Source organism: Rhinatrema bivittatum, chromosome 9 (assembly GCF_901001135.1).
Source record: "Rhinatrema bivittatum chromosome 9, aRhiBiv1.1, whole genome shotgun sequence".
NCBI lineage: Eukaryota > Metazoa > Chordata > Amphibia > Gymnophiona > Rhinatrematidae > Rhinatrema > Rhinatrema bivittatum.
In genome coordinates, this window is record NC_042623.1 from 199,945,072 (window position 1) to 199,962,037 (window position 16,966).

The 16,966-nt window shown below is 45.5% G+C and overlaps 1 protein-coding gene across 5 annotated transcripts in view; it reads left to right on the plus strand.

Annotated features, from left to right (window-relative positions):
- PLS1 (plastin 1) overlaps positions 1-16,966 on the plus strand; it is a 164,627-nt gene that overhangs the window by 134,797 nt on the left and 12,864 nt on the right. For all 5 annotated transcript variants that reach the window (XM_029617061.1, XM_029617059.1, XM_029617060.1 and 2 more), the window contains 3 exons: positions 13,116-13,249; positions 15,605-15,728; positions 16,600-16,724. In XM_029617061.1, the coding sequence (XP_029472921.1) occupies positions 13,116-13,249; positions 15,605-15,728; positions 16,600-16,724 (383 nt within the window). The remainder of the gene's footprint in view (positions 1-13,115; positions 13,250-15,604; positions 15,729-16,599; positions 16,725-16,966) is intronic.

Consider the following 16,966-nt stretch of genomic DNA (forward strand, 5'->3'; position numbering starts at 1 on the left):
TAATAATTGCCTATGATAAATCTCCAGCCGAATTCAGCAATCTGTATATGTCTCGCTACTCTATTGCTTTTCGTTGACTATTTATCACTCTCCAGTTGTAATCGTTTAAAATCTTTCCTGTCTTCCAACTCCCATGTTTTGCTCCCTGTTTAATGTAACTTTACCTTCTATATAGTTGTTAATTGGTTTCCCTCAGTTCCATTGTAAACCGGTACAATAAGACTTGGTCTTGAGCATCGGTATAGTAAAAGAATTTAAATAAAAATAAAATAAATAAATCATTGGGGGCGCCGTCTGCCTCTGATTATGTTGGCGGTGGGGGAATCCAGGCACGGGCTGATGACAGCACGGACTTTTAAATGCAGGGTTCAACGCGCTATGCTTTCACTTGCCTGCTCCTTTTCATTGGAGGATTAGTGGCTCAGCAGCTCAGTGGCTCAGCGACCTAGCACAGCAGGAAAAATGTTGCAGGTTTGATGGAGGGGCTGTGGGTTCATTCCCCATTCGGGGCAAATCTGAAAGATAGGAGTTTGGCCTTCCATGTGTGTGGTGATCTCTGCCTCGCCAGTGGGCCACCAGCTCTCTTCATCGGGGCAACGTGCACAAACTTGCGCATACTTTCAGCTCCCCTCATATACACACACACACACACACACCCCAAAAAGGGCAGTTCTTCTCACACATGCCCACATTCTCTGGACATAGAGGTCAGCAGTTTCCTGCGTACCATGGTCACGGTCCTTCTTAAGGATAATGAGTGCGTTAGGACAAGATGACCTGTCCCAGTGTGGCCCCATGCTGACCTACGTAGACACCATCCTTGAAGCGTACAAGGTACGACGGTTGGGTGTGGTTAAACTATGACAAATGATTCCACGACAAAATGGAGGAAAACCAATTCATGTCCTGGGGGACTCAATACAGTAGCTTGTGGCTGAAACAGATGATGAATAAAGCGAGCAAATCAGGCGCAAGCACTTGGTCCTCTCAAAAAAGCTTTGCAGTGATGGCACAGCCTTCTGCCACACCAATCTCTGAGGAATGTCTACCGGCAGAACAATAAATCAGTCTGCAACTTTCAAGAGTGCAAATTCAGGCAAGTATGTTCAGCTTGCTTTGCTCCTCATCCAGCAAACAAGTGCACCAAGAAGACAGCAGGGGGTAGTTTCACTAAGCTAAAATGAGTACCAAGTCTTCAACAAGGCCCCATCCTCCATAATTCTGGCAGCAATGTCTCCTTGTTTGAACTGCTGCCCTAAGCGCAATGAGGCATTTCGTATTGAGCAAGGTTTTCAAGAAAATGTTCACATCCCATTTCAGGGGCAATTGTGGGGTGCCACTCCAAGCAATACCCCATCCACTTTACAACATGCTAACATAGTGCAGAAAGAATTGGATGGCAAGTTGGCTGTGGGGCGGATAGCAGGTCCTTTCAATAGGATATCAAGACCCATGAGCAACGACATCACCATTTGAGTATTTTTCCTGGCTGACGTCAATAGCGTATCCGTGTGGCAGGAGCCTCCACTTTCCAGCAGGGATTTAGATATCCACTCCGATGCCTCCAGAGGATGGGGTTTCGGGGTGTATTGCTAAGGTGCATGGTCCTCCGCACCTTGGCCAGACACATGGGTGGAGGCAGGATTAACCCAGAATGTTACATTCTTCAAGTTATTTCCCTTACTGGTGGCTCTAGTGCTTTGGAAGAGTAAGCTGCAGAATAAGCAAATCATATTCTGGTGCGACTATCAAGCGGTCATGCACATGCTGAACCATAAATACGCTAAGGGGTAGATTTTATTTATTTATTTATTTATTTAAGAATTTTTTTATATACCGATATCCGTTTGCACATCGTATCGGTTTACATATAACTTGGAACTTTTAGGCATAGCCTTTACATGGAACAGTAACAATAACTATATGAGACGAGGAACGGTAAATATAACTATATGCTAAATACAAGGAACTATATGATACAAAGTACAGAGACTCTTGGTAAGGCAAAGCAAAGTTACAGGATCATTGGCAAAGTGATAAAAAGATTAAGATCTGCGATAACATATTGCTTACATAAAGTTCAGGAGGGAATGGATCCAGTGGGAACTAACAGAAAATAATACAAACATAATTCTGTGAATAAGTTGCACGAGTATCAGGGGTTCATCAAAGGGCGGGAGGAGTTATACGGTAAAAATGTAGTGATCAATAATACAATTAATCAGGGATGGTACATGAACTGAAGAGTGAAAGATCAGGGGTGGAGAGACAGAGACTATTAAAAGTATTCATTGATTCGATTACACAAATTTTAAGTATTCTTCGTAGAGTGGGAAGAGTTTGAAGGGTAGGCCTGAAGGAATAGCCATGTTTTTAGTTTTTTTTTTTTATTTAGGTGTGGATGTCTCTGTGTGTAAATCTAAAGGGAGAGAGTTCCAAAGGGTAGGGCCAGCTAGGGAAAAAGCTCTGTTCATTGTGGAGATAAGTTTGGTGGATTTGATTGAGGGAGTGTGGCGTGTTCCTTGGAGGGCAGGACGAGTGGGTCTTGTGGAGGTGCGAGGAAGGAGAGGAGGGTTGATCCAGTGGAGGTTTTCATTTATAATGCTTTTATGGATGAGGGAAAGTGCTTTGAAAAGGATTCGTGATTGTATTGGTAGCCAATGCAGTTCGATAAGAGTTGGTGTAATGTGATCTCTTTTTTTGGAGTTTGAGAGAATACGTGCTGCGGCATTTTGTAGGAGTTGTAATGGTTTAGTGTACGTGGAGGGGAGGCCAAGGAGGAGAGCATTACAGTAGTCTATTTTAGAGAAAATAATAGACTGAAGTACTGTGCGAAAATCGGAGAAATGTAGTAAGGGTCTGAGTTTTTTAATTGTTTGTAGCTTGAAATAGCAGTCACTTAGGATAGATTTAATAAAGGGTTTGAAGGTGAGTTGGTTGTCAATAAAAACACCCAGGTTACGGGTGTGCGAGGGGAAGGTAGTGGGTGAGTGAGAGAGGGGGATAAGGGGTGATGGACGTTTGGTTGAAATAATGAGTTCAGTTTTTTGAGGATTGAGGGCAAGGTGCATGTCTGTGAGGAGTTGGTTGATGGCAGTAAGGCAGGATTCCCAGTTTTGGAGAGCGGTTTGGAGGGAGTCAGAAAAGGGGAAGAGAATTTTGCACATCATCTGCGTAGATGAAGTGTTTGATACCAGGTTGGTGAGGAGGGTGGTGAGGGGAAGCATGGTAAATGTTGAAGAGGAGAGTGAGGAGCCCTGGGGGACACCCTGATCAAGACTAATAGGTTCGGATTCATTATCTGTAAGGACTGTGAAATAACGATTTTGTAGGTAAGATTCAATCCAGGAGAGTGCGGTTCCAGAGATCCCAAAACTGCTGAGGATGTTGATAAGGATAGTGTGGTTGACAGTGTCGAACGCCGCAGAGATGTCCAACATGGCAATAAGATATGAATAACCAGTATCAATTCCTTTGATTAGGGTGTCAGTTAGTGATAGTAGTAAGGTTTCAGTACTAAGATGCTTCCTGAAACCATATTGCGTTGAGGGAAGAAATGTTGTGGTGTTAGAGGGTAGTGAGAAAGGCGAGAGTTGGACTAGTTTTTCTAGGATTTGTAGCTAAGAGGGGGAGGTTGAGACAGGTCTGAAATTGGAAAGGGTGGAGGGATCAAGATTAGGTTTTTTGAGGATGGGTTTAACCACTGCTTGTTTGAGTATATTGGGGACCGAGCCTTGTTCCAAGGAGCAGTTGCAAATGTTAGACAGGGGTTGGGCAATTGCTTTGGGAATAGATAGAAGAAGTTTGGAAGGGATGGTTTTGGAGGGTTGGGAGGATGGTCTCATCTTTCTTAGGATGTTTGTCTATTTCCAGGGAGGGAGGATGAGTCAAAAGTAGACAGGGTAGCCGAGAAGTTGAAGGTGGGAAGAATCACTTTATTGGTGTTAAGAGAGAATTGTGCGGTGAGGGAGGAAACTTTATCTTTAAAGAAATGTGCTAATTCGTTGCAGCGATTCTTTGAGGTGGTGTTAGAGGTTGTGCTGGGGAGGAGCTGGGAGGTCAGCGATCATAGAAAAAAAGGGCCTTGGGATTGTATTGGAGACCATGTATCTTTCTAGCATAGTATTCTCGATTAGTAAGAAGGATGGTTTTTCTGTATTCGTGCATGCGTTGATAGTAGGTAGTTTTTGGGTTGCTGGGGGAGGGTGTTTGCGGCCAGCGCCTTTCTGCGTTTTCTGAGGTGGGTTTTGAGATGCCTGAGTTCAGGTGTGAACCAGGGTTTTTTATTTGGATGGGCCGCTTGATGGTTTTTGTCGCAACGGGGCAGAGTTTGTTTGCAATGTTAAGGGTGAGGTCACCCAGGAGAAAAGGCGTTGTCTGGTGACGAGAGGTCAAGTTGGTTAGAGATGACTGAGCATGCTGTGTGAGGGTATCCAAGGTGCAAATTTTGCGGTAATTAAAGGATAGTGGTTGTGTTGAAGGGGGCAGGGGAAGGTTGCGGTAGTGCGAGGGTGGTTTGGATAATGGAGTGATCAGACCATGATACCAGAAGACATGATAGGGAATGATGGTTTTTGATAAGGGAGTTGGTGAATATGAGATCTAAGGTAGTTGGCCAGCTTTGTGGGTGGGGGGAGTGTACGATTTGATTTGAAGCCCACTGCTTTGAGGGAGGATATGAAAGCTTCACAAGCTGGGGATTGTGGGGTGGTATCAACGTGTAGGTTAAAGTCTCCAAGGAGAATCGTGAGTAGGTCAGGAGAGAGAGAGTTGGCGAAGAATTCAATAAGAGGGGAGGAGTCTTGCTCTAGTAGTCCCGGAGGGGTGTAGATGAGACAGATTTGTAGCGATTTTGATTTAAAGAAGCCAATTTCGTACTGGTTGGGGAGATTGCATTTTTGGGATATAAGCTTAAGATCTTTTTTTGCAGTCAAGAGTAAGCTGCCACCTCTTTTCTTTATGCATGGTATTGAGAAAATGTCATATATGTCGGTGGGAAGCTGGTTGATAAGGGGAGTGTCATGGTGTTTAAATCAAGTTTCGGTTATAGCGCAGATTTCTGGTTTGGAGTCTGTTAGGAGGTCATGGAGGAGATGTGTTGTTTTTTTTTGGAGAGATTGAGTGTTGAAAAGGAGTAGTGATACCAGCGAGAGATCAAGGACTTGGGTAAGGGGGGAAATTGGAATAGGAGTGAGCCTTCATCGGAGGTGTGTGGGCGGGTAGGATACGAGGGGGGGTAATTTAGAGTGGTATCTACGCTGGAGGGATATAGGGCAGTTACAAATGAAGGGTGGCATTGTTGAAGGGTTTAGGGCAAGAGACGAGGTGAAAAGGGGACTAGTAAAAAGGGGACCAGTAAAATCTTTCTGTAGAAAGGGTGAGAAGGGGAGAGGAGCTCAGGGAGGAATTGTAGAATCAGTGGAATGAAAATGAATAGTATCAAAGACAATGCAATGTAAAGGATGCAGCACATAGATGATGCAGGGCGCTCTTGTGGGCGCACGAAGAGGCGCACAAAGGGGCAGGCCCCTTTGTTGTGCTCCTTCGGCGCGGATGCCCGGTGCGCGACGCCGGGAGGATCGAGGCCTTTTGAGATCGGTGGGGACGCCTGAAGATGATGACATCGGACCAGCGCCCGGAGTCTGATTGGCTGCTGAGCCGAAGATCGCAGCGGTGGAGGAGGGCCCGGAGGAGCGGAGGGCCGAGCAGACAAGCCTCGTGGTCGGCAGCGGAGCCCGTAGGGAGTAAGCGCAAATTTAAAGGCCTTACCCCAACAGGCTTTAGCGCCGATTGCACAGGTCCTGACTGCTGCTACCCTGCCGTCCGTCGAAGAGAGAGCCGCCGGGAGGATCGAGGCCTTTTGAGATCAGTGGAGACGCCCGAAGATGACGACGTCAGACCGGCGCCCGGAGTCCGATTGGCTGCTGAGCCGAAGATCGCAGCAGTGGAGGAGGGCCTGGAGAAGCGGAGTGTGCGCGCGGGAGTAGATTTGTTCGCGCAACCCGGTGCGAACAAATCTACTCCCGATTTTATAACATGCGAGTGGTCTCGGAGGGAACTTTCCTTCCGCCCCCCACCCTTCCCCCCCCCACCTTTATTTTACAAGTTATGCCTGCCCAAGGCAGGTGTAACTTGCGCCGGCATGCCATGTTCCGGTCCAGGGGCTGGTCCGGAGGCTGCGGCCACGCCCCTGGAACCCCCCTGGCCAGAACCACGCCCATGACCCCGCCCCAGGAATGCCCCCGCTGACGTGCCGGCCACGACACGCCCCTGACACGCCGAGGACCTGCCCCCCAGGAAAGCCCTGGGACTTACGCGCGCCACCAAGCCTATGCAAGATAGGCTCGGTGCGCGCAGGGGGGTGGAAGGGGCAAGCTTTTAGGGGTTGCGCGCGTAGCAGAACTGCTTAGAGAGGTTGTACTGGTCAGTTTACACAGCAATACCATTATTAGAGCGCAACATGTACCAGAGGTCAGAAATGGGGTTGCAGATGCCTTATCCCGAACTAAGTGGGAATTATTTTGTAAACAGGATACCCACAGCAGAGGAAACAGGAACCGCAGTCCCGGACCATCTATGGGAGATTGGTCTTCGACTACCTGAGGCCTCATAAAGGTCAAGCTTACTGCAGGAGCTACGAACACATGAAGGAGGTTTCATCTAAGCTCAGCTGGGTGGCTGGCCCCATACCGGAGGACTTGTGTTAGGCGCCTCGGCCCTCGGGGAGTCGGGCCAGGTCTCCTCACCTGTGTGGGCAGGAAGCCCACTCCAGCATCCCTCCGCCGCTGCTGCAACCCGGCATGGTTCACCGCCATTGCAGCCTGCTCATTGGACCCCGACACTGCTGCATCACCTGGACTCCCTAGGCACGCGTGTGCGTGCGCATCGACTCAATATAAAGAGCCAACGGTAGGAAAGATGAGATATAAATACCCTGGCCTTACCACTTCCTTCTTGCCTCGGCAACAGGTCCAGCTCCTGGTGAGTGCGTGTTGTCTGCATCCTGACCCCGCATTCCTGTGATTCTTCTGGCTCCTCCTCCTGCCCTAGTCCTGTTCCAGCTCCTCATTGTTCATGCTTCCTCGAATTGATCTACTGGCTCTGACCTTGCTCGTCATACCATTCCTGCTTGTGCGCTGCCTGCCCTGATCTTCAGCCTGGTCCATCGTTCCTGCTTGTCCGTTGCCTGCCCAGACCTTGGCCTGGCCTGTAGCCTGCTGCCTGTCTCGACCCTTGGCACGTCCAACCTGTCTGCCATCTGAAAGACCCGCTCCTAACTCCTGGTGGCCCCGGCACCCAAGAGCTCAACCCACGGAGAACGTGGGCTGGTATAGGTGAAGGTCCTGTTAGGTTCTTTCTCTCGGGTCTCCCCTTGGTGGTGGCAACAACCTCGTGGGTCCACCTTCCTTACAACTTGATTATCAAGTATATCTCCCATGCTAATGACTCAGGTGCCTTCAGGGGCTCAGTGGTTAAGCACCTAGCAGGATTAGCCTTTTTCACAAAGGCATGCAACTGGGGTGACCCATCAAGTTGTTTGCAGTAAAAAGGATGCTTGCAGGTTGGGCCAGGGAGGATGGACTGACTGACAATTCTCGCCTCCCAATTACGCATGACCTGCTGGTGAAATTGTGCATGCTGTTGCCAACCATATGTATGTCAGAGTTCGAGACTTGCTTATTTTGCTTGGCATTCTCATTGGCATTCTTTGGAGCATTGTGAGCAAGTGAGCTGGTGTCCTCATCCAAATGCAACACGGGCTTCAGTGGCATCTTATTCAAGTATGTGACATGTGCACCATTGTCCATCTCCATATGGATACACAGGTCCAAGACAGATCAGACCAGAAAAGGGGTCTCGCTTACATTAAAATCCCTTGGCTCCCTGGTCACCTGCTCAGTAAAAAACATGGAGAGGTGCTTGCCATTTGTCCCAAAGGCGGGGCACATTTGCAAATTCATGCCGGCGGGGTTACGCGCGCCCGATACCAATTTTCTGCTGTACTTTGCCTTGCAATAGACAACTTGGGTCTCAATCACAGCAAGTTCACATCTCACTCATGTGAGGTCTCCCTTGGTTACAATATTCCTTTTTTTTTTTAACCGGCGAATGCAATTGTTGTGTTGTTTCTCCTATCACACAGTGATGCAATAAAATCCTGCTGCACAACATCTTTAAATATCGTTGGCTTTGCTTGCTGGTAGCATGATAGATTTTTTCTTTCCATGCAATAATTTTGTAACTTCCCTAAATTAATACACTTTAGTGCATGGGCTTCGAAGTGGCTGGCTTAAGGTCATCAGGGAATGGTGAATGTGAGTATTGAACAAGGGCAGCTATGTTTGTGGGTCTATACTGTGACCACTGCATTACACTGCAGGGCATATTTCAAGCCAAGAATTGAATCAGATGATCAGATGTTGATAGAGGCATTAAAAGCCCTTCCTTATAAATGGACCTCATTAGTCAGATAGCAATAGGGAACTTTAAACTTTATATACTTTGAACTCACTTGGATCCTGTTTGGTTGGCAAGACAGCTACCATCATCCTTTAATCGTTGCTTCCATTATGGAAAATATCAGTCAGCTCTATAGATTCTTACTAATGCATTTAAAATGGATTGTGAGGGAAACAAAAGAAAGTGCTTAGCTACAGGTGGTAATCCTGAAAGGATATTTGGAAACTGTGTGTAAGTAAATGACAGCTGGTACCAGGATTAGAACATTTCCTTCCCAAATGACTGCCGAAAAAAGTACAAGCTGTGGAAACCTTGAAAAGAAATGGAGCAGAGAATTTTGCACAGATGAAGGGAGTAGAGAGAGATTGAGGGTGAAAATGTGAGCTGCTTATTCTGGTCGCTAATATGTTTGTCATAAACTACTCCTCTTTTGTAGATTTCTGCATTTAGATTTATAAATGGTAGTAATCCCAGGAGGATGGTGGGGTATTTATTTGGTTTGTTGTAGTTGTTCTTCGGATGGGAGGGATGTTGGGATGCAGGGCATAGTAGCACCCAGACTATCCAGGAATTGTAAATCCAAAGTGGGAGAAAACCCTTTAGGAATTCCGTGCAGACAGAAATCCCAGTTTGTGTAGGCTCCGTCACCTGAGCAAGATTCTCAGAATGTTTGAAAAAGCCACTGCAGTGTTGGCTGCTGTTGGTTTTGCACAGAATAGAAGGGTTCAAAGGACATTAATGGGGGGATTTTAAATCCACGGCGTGCGTGGCCGGGCCGCACGCACGCCAAGCGCATTTTCAAAATGGCCTGGCCACGGGCGTATCTCCCGGTGCGCGCGGAAGTGGCGGGCATTTTAAAAGGGGCGGGCCGGGTTGGGGCGGGGACGGCCGGGACAGCGCCATTTTGCACTGTCCCGGTGAAGCGTGCGCCGGCAGCCAGCTGGTGTGCGCAACTTACTTCTGCTCGGAGGAGCAGGTGGTTTTAAATGGAAAAAAAATAGGGTAGGTAGGATGGGTTTAGGGGTCGGGGTGGAGAGGGGAAAAGAGAGGAAGGTTAGTTAGGGGGATAGAGAACTGGGCACAAAGACCTGATCACGTCGTCACGTGGTTTTTTAAATAAAATAACCTCCCCTTGCGCGCACGAGTCAGAACCCGCGCGCACATGCGTGCGCCACTGGTATCGGATTTTATAACTTGTACACGTCGCTGCACGCATGTTATAAAATCGGCGCGTCCATGTGCGCACGCTCAGAACCGCACGCACATGGACGCCCGCGTGCCGCATTTAAAATTTACCCCCAAGAGTCTTGAAAGAAGAACCGTACCTACCATGCTCTGTGCAAAAATCCATGCGGCAGCCATCTTGTACCAATTAAAAATGTTACTTTTCAACTGTCATTAACTTTTAACTGTCACTGAGAAGTCTTGCAACAGTGTCCCTACAGCCTGAGAAGAGCTGTAATCTGAACATGTACGTGATATGTGATGTGATTTGTGGCTCACTCTAAAAGTGAGGGGGGCTAGTGAGAAGGAAGAAGGGCGATAACCTGCCCAGGAACTAATCCACTAGCCAGGAACCATTTCTGTTGGTTTAACCTATAAGACCTTCCATTGGTTGTTGGTTTCTCACTAAATGAAGAGCTCAAAATGAGAAGAGATGAAAAAAGGTTATTTAAAAGAGGAGATTTCACAGCAATGAGCTTATTTGTTTCTTAGACTTTCATTATTTGAATAAGAGAATATTAGAATTTTTATCCTTTTAGAACACTCCTTTGAGTCAAAATGGGTTTGCATGTAAGTCATCTTATTTTAACATGACTTGGAAATTTGGAATTTTAATTTTTTTAAATATATATTTGGCAAAATGGGGCTCAGTGATTTATTTCTACATTCTGGTTACAAGCTCCATGATTTTGGGCAGGAACCTGTTTCTATGAAGAAGCCATAGCTGTATAATTGTCCATTTGGGATGGTGTTTCAGTTGGCCTTTTTAAATATTGTGGGGGTCCATATTCAGCCGCTGAGCGGTTGGATAAGTTAGCCGAATAGGCCTATCTGGCTAACTTAACCGGAATATTCAGCAGTGCGGTATATCTGGCTAACTCTAGACCTGCCTGCAACGCGACTAGAATTAGCGCTGGGGAAGGCGTTAATTTTTGAGAATAAAAATGTGTGCATCGAGCATACATTTATTTTTTTTACATAAGTGGATAACAGCTAATTTACATGTGATGAGCACTATTAGCTACGTGCTGGTTTGGACACGCTAATCCCCTTATTGCATAAGGGGGTATGGACACAAGTCAAAGCGCTCCTTAACCTGTGTGTTAGGCTCAGCACACAATATTGCATCGACCTGAAAGCCAGAAGGCAACAACAGGGAAGGCCTTGAGAGATAAACAGAGACCTATGGAGGTCTCAGGGTTAGGCCAGGCTTGACAAGGCCAGAAGCAATGAAAGGCCCGGAACAGGCCGCAAGGGAAGGGAGGTTAGGAAGGCCCACAGGGCAAAGCTAAAGGCAGAAGGCTGGATGGCCAACAGACAGCCCAAAGACCAAAGTCAGAAAGCCCAAAGGCCACAGGACAAAACAAGGTGAAATAGTAATCAGAAGGCCCACAGGCCACTCAGAGAAGCAAGGAGAAGCAATAGAAGGCCACAAGGCTGAGGTGGCTAGAACAAGGAGTGGAAAAGCACTCGATGCCAAAGCATTGAGGGAAAGGACATTCAGGATTAAGTAGAGTAAGAGTCTGGGTGTGGTGCAGGCAGGAGAGAGGGGCCTGGAACACCTGAGGGATGTGCTCATCCCGATCCCCTGGTGGAACGGAGATAAAACAGCAGATGGAGACCAGAGACGTGCTGGATAATACAGTTCCAAGTAGGATTCGCCAGGATGCCGTGTCAGAGGGGAGACTGCGTAGCAGCCAGAAATGCAACAGTCGGGAGGGACCAATTCTACAAGAGGAAATTTAAAACTTACTGGGTAAACAAAGGGCAATAAGACAAAGTCAGCAGATGGGAATACATTCTCACCAGGAATTTAAACCAAACAATTAAGGCATAATAGCAAAGACTTTCTGAAAACAGGAAAAGGTGTAGTTAAAACTATGTAAATTATTTCTCAGGAAACGTCATGCACCTGAGGACCTCTCTACTAGAGGTGGTGATCACTCTCGGGCACCTCTTCAGCGAGAACTTTGTCCCCAAATGGACTCAATGCTGATATGGATTGGACGGTTTTCTTTTGATTTTCCTGTTTGTTTTTATTTCTTTTGTCCTTCCTGTAAGATTTCTCTCCCCGCCCCCCCAATGCTTCGTTTAAATTGTTGATATTACACCCTCCTGATGTTTACTATAGAGCCAAGACTTGCTATTTTTATGCCCCGTTTATGCTGTGTTCAATGTTTCCAATTAAGTTTCTACTGCTATTTACAAGATTGAGAGGTCCTGTCACATAATAATATTACACTCTCTTCTGATGTTTGCAATAGGGACAAGTTTTGTTATTTCCATGATCCTTTGATGCTCTCCCTTTGATGTTTCCACTGACCTCTACAAGATTGACAGGTCTTGTCACATGACTTGTCTTTGGTGCCTTTTTATACTGCTATTTAAACCTCCTTGTATTTTGGTTGCACTCTTAATGCTGTTTCACTTATATGTGTATTCAAATTTCGGGTAAGCTTTGTTTTTTTCTTTTTTTATTCTCTTGCGAAAATAATTTACATAATTTTAACCACACCATTTCCTTTTTTCAAAAAGTCTTCGCTCTTATGCCTTAATTGGTTTAAATTCCTGGTGAGAATGTATTCCCATCTGCTGATTTTTGTCTTATTTTACCTTTTGTTTACCTCAGTAATTTTTAATGTCCTCTGGTAGGTTTGTCCCCTCCCAATGCAGGTTTCCGAAACATGGTCCATGTTGGGGGACTGCCAACTTGTTTCTTTAATGGTGACTTGACTCTTGTTGCAACTATAATAAATTACCTTTGTGAATAGCATAAAGTGGTGGACATTAAAATTTGCTCCCTTACTCACTCTTGAATATCTACCCCTATATCACTTAATTTCAGGTGGCTTTGCCCAGGTATTTCATTGGTTGGTCACTGGGGATGTCATAGCTGCCATGAACCAATCCCGGCCAGTGTGTGTGACTGTCTTGGTAACTGTACCCAGCATGAATGGGCCCCGAGAATCAATAAAATTACAGCATAGCTTACATTTAAAAAAATGACTTAAAGATAATATTTTTATTGAGGGAAGGTACATGTTAGTTCTTGCTTTGCATACTTTAGAAGTAAAAAATAGTTTCTGGACTTTTTTAAGCTTCACTGAATTTTCAGTGTAGACAGCACAAAATGGGAAATTTATCCCTGATTCGGCTATTTAAAATAAGCCTCAGTCAAAAAAGTGACTGCATTTCTTTGATTTTTGTGACTTAGAAAATATTCCTTTTTATTATTATTTTTTTTTTAAGTAAATTGTGATTTGATTTTTTTAACTATAGTAAATACCATATAAAAAAAAAAATTCAGCTGCAGAGAAGGTAGATGGGGCTCTTTGGAGGATTAATGCTCTGCTTTTGTTTTATTTTGAGTTGCCAGATGCCCCGGCAGGCAGCAGCAATAGATTTAACATTAACCTTTTTTTTATTTGTAGATTGAGAACTGTAATTATGCAGTGCATATTGGAAAGACAAAGGCCAACTTTTCCTTGGTCGGTATTGGAGGGCAAGACCTAAACGAAGGTAATCCCACGTTGACTCTGGCTTTGGTGTGGCAGATCATGAGAAGGTAAGAACCATCGGTTACCGGGCCGCCCCATGTAGTACAGAGAGCTTCGTGTGCTTGCACCCGGGGTGCGAGGACCATTTTAACAGCCTTTCACTTGGGGAAAAAGTTGATTTAAGTCTGAAGACTGACTGACAATCATTCTGCTGTTAGGACGGCTAAAAGAAGGGCATTGCTCCACAGCGCGTTTAAGCCACTTTGAGGCGAGATGAAAAAAAGAACGTGCGCAGGTTGTGTTTTGCACACAAACCGGGTGCCTCCGTACCCATGGCAAGTTTCAAAGAGAGAGGACACGCGCGCACTTTCTCCATGAAACTCGATGCAAGGTCCGCAAGTAAAATAGTACTGGCGGAGCCTGAAGGTTGTCCTCTGTGAGTTCGGAGGACTACTCAGACACTAAAGAAAGATGGAGCTGAAAACTTGCCCGCAAGTACTAATGCTGTAGAAGGGGGTTTTTGGAACATGGATAACACTTGAAAGTCAGAAGTTTCCCCACTACAAAATGTATAGGAAAAGCTTTGTTGCACCCGAATTCAGTAGTGTGAATTGTAACTCCAGAATATGGGGTTCTATCAGCGAGGCCCTTCTTTTCCATCCGTGGAGACGTTTATTGTTTGGAAATTGTCCGTTACAGCAAATATTTTAAGGAGATAAGATAACCAGAACGGAGGGAGAGTTCTCCTGTGTGTCACACATTATTTAGGGACTAATCACAAAACCGAAATTACATATTATCTCCTTACTATTCTAAGTTCCCATACATGGTAACAAGGGAGGCAGATTAGCTTAAACCCACATCCAGTGACATCACTGCCTTGAACTGACCATGGATTACTGAGATTGCTAACTCACGATTATTTGGGCTTCGGTGCTAACAGATGCGAGATCGCACAAGTCCAGAGAAGTTTCTGTAACTTTCCAGACCTTGAGCAGATAACTGGTCTATTGATAACCCAATGGAATTATTTGTAATTGTTACGTTGTACTTCTGTATATAACCACTCCCCCCCCCCCCCCCCCCCCCCCCCCATGACTCATAATGAGAGAAGTCAATGGTAGCTCAAATGTCTCTCATCACCACTGGTAGATTCTCACTACCCCTTGCCTCTTGTTTATTTATTTCCAAGTTTAAACCCAGGGTCTAGAGAACTGGAATTTTCCTCTGATTAGCAAAGCCCTTTAACTGCGCCATTCTGTATCATGTTTCTATTCTGAGAGAGCCAGACTTGGCCTAAAACCCCCCAGATTCCAGTTATTGCTTCACAGTAGGAGAGAGACCCCATTTCAGCAGTTCTTGGGCCCCAGTAATGTTCAGGGGGTGCCATTTCATTGAATTTGTTTTATTTTAACTGTGAGACAACACAGCAGCCTCCTTAGATGTCGTAAAGCACTTCAGCATTCTGGCAATGCAACAAGTCTAGCTCTGTTCTGGTATTTTAGTTTACTTTTGTTTTTAAGGTGCTGCATTTCTGGAAACGAGTCTGTTCCTTCCAGAGTCCTAAGCGATGGTGTAGATATCACAGGAGAAGTGTCCTCCTCTAGTGCAGAGTTGCCTTGCCCCTTTATGGGGCTAGCATGGTCCCCCCACAAGACCAGATGTGGAGTCCTTATAATCTACGGAGGTTTAAGGCACTCTTATGTGCATTATCTCTTAGTAAGAAGCAGTGGGTAATACCCGTTAAGAAACTACTAATTTCAGTACACTCAACAGCTTTCCTCAATGTCCTCTTTCTCTAGGAAAATTAGTCAAGGCGGTCCTGGTACTTTTCACAGACTGAGGGATTGGCGAGCAAGTCTTCTCCAAGAGTGAAATCTGCAGTGTCACTCTTGAACCAGCAGAGGTCGCCCCCCCAACCCCCCACCGCAGCACCTCTGTTGTTACTTGGGTTCATCGCCAATGCTTGATGCCCGCATTCCACTGGCACGAAGAATACAGCATGGGCTTGCTGTCTCATAGCGGGCAATACTGTGGCCAGGAGAAAGTGCTGCCCTGTGCAGCTTTACCAGACATCGTGCCAAGTGGGGCCTCGGATTGGGCTTAGGCCTGACAAAATAATTCATGGTATCAACAGCCGCAGACATAGGAATACCAAACAGATGAATTACTGGCAAATACCTGTGACAAAACATCTCTACCTGCTCATCACACACTCTCTTTCTCTCACTTCAAATCAGTTAGTTGTACTGCCAAATCAGTTGGTGGTATATGCTGTACAGAAGGTTCCTTTCTGGTTAAAACCATTGTTATGAATCAGAGCTTGTATGGGTTGTTGTACTGTTCTGCTGTAAATGGTTAGAGGTGTAATGATATCAAATATTTCAAAAGTCCATTCTTATTCTGCCCTGGGTTTATTCCAGATACACTGTGAACGTGCTGTCGGACCTCGGAGAGGGCGAAAGAGTTAATGATGATATAATAATTAAATGGGTAAATCAAACTCTCGTCAATGCAAAGAAGACAACTTCTATCACCAACTTTAAGGTAATGGGGAGAATATTTTAGGGCACTAGCAAAGGAAATGTGAACAGTAGGGAAGCTTATGCTAAAATAGAATTGCATAACACTATTTTATTAGCTCCTTATTTCATTGCCACTGTCTTAACAATAATAACAAGTCCAGTAATTGACTGGTTGCAGAAATGGCTTGCCAATCTGCTTTGGTGACTGCATCCTGCTTTTCTCCAGCAGAGCAGTTTTCTCTGCTGTGCATGGTATGGACTGATAGATTCCATGAGAGCAGGAGGAACGGGACGTTAAAGAAAAGGCTGGGGAATGGGGAATTCTGTTGTAAAGCAAGAGTTATATTGCAGAATTGCCTTACGGTGAGATGTGCAGGGCTTGGAATGGCTTTTAAAGTGGAAAAAGAGCGTCTGCTCTGTAAACTTCACGAGTTGTGTAAATGACTGCAAGGGTCCAAAAAAAAAAACCCCAAAAACTTGACCGGGATAAAATGGTGCAAAGAGTGCTGTGCTGGAGGGAACTCCTGGAAGCCTCTTCAGACATTTTCTGATGCCAAACTGGAGCAGAACTGATGAGAGCGTCTCGATGTGAAGTTGGCAGCTTCGCCCAGTACATAGACAACCTGACTTTCAAAAGCATTTACATGCGTAAAATTTGGGTTTTGTACCTGTAAATGCACTTTACCCACATGAAGTGGGCTTTTGGAAACTGCTACGATATAGGCCGTTGAACATTGCGAGGATAGTATGTTACATTTACATTTGTAACTCCTCGGAGGTTTCAGCAGTAAATGTAGTTACGCACAACTTTCCACTCTGCGCCACAGTTTGATTTATGAGGCAGACCTATCCCTAAATGCTCACTGAATGTTTAAATGCTGCTTTTCTTTTAGGATGCATCCATTAGCACTAGTTTACCTGTCCTAGACCTAATAGACGCCATTGCACCCAATGCCATACATCCAGAGATGGTCAAGAGGGAAAACCTTTCTTACACAGACAAATTGAACAATGCCAAGTAAGTGGGGTAATAAATAAATCAAGATAGATAATGCGAGGAAAAGAGGACATTTTGTTTGCCGACGCACTGCTTTCCCCTCCAGATACGTTTCCTGAAGTAGCTTAAGAGCTTCCCAAACCTGGGGGGCCCTCACAGCCAGTCTGGTTTTCAGGATATCCCCAGATGAATCTGCATTATAGAGCCCAAACTTTCAAGACTGGGCGTGGTACACAGCTTGCGCATGGAGATTTATGCTTTAG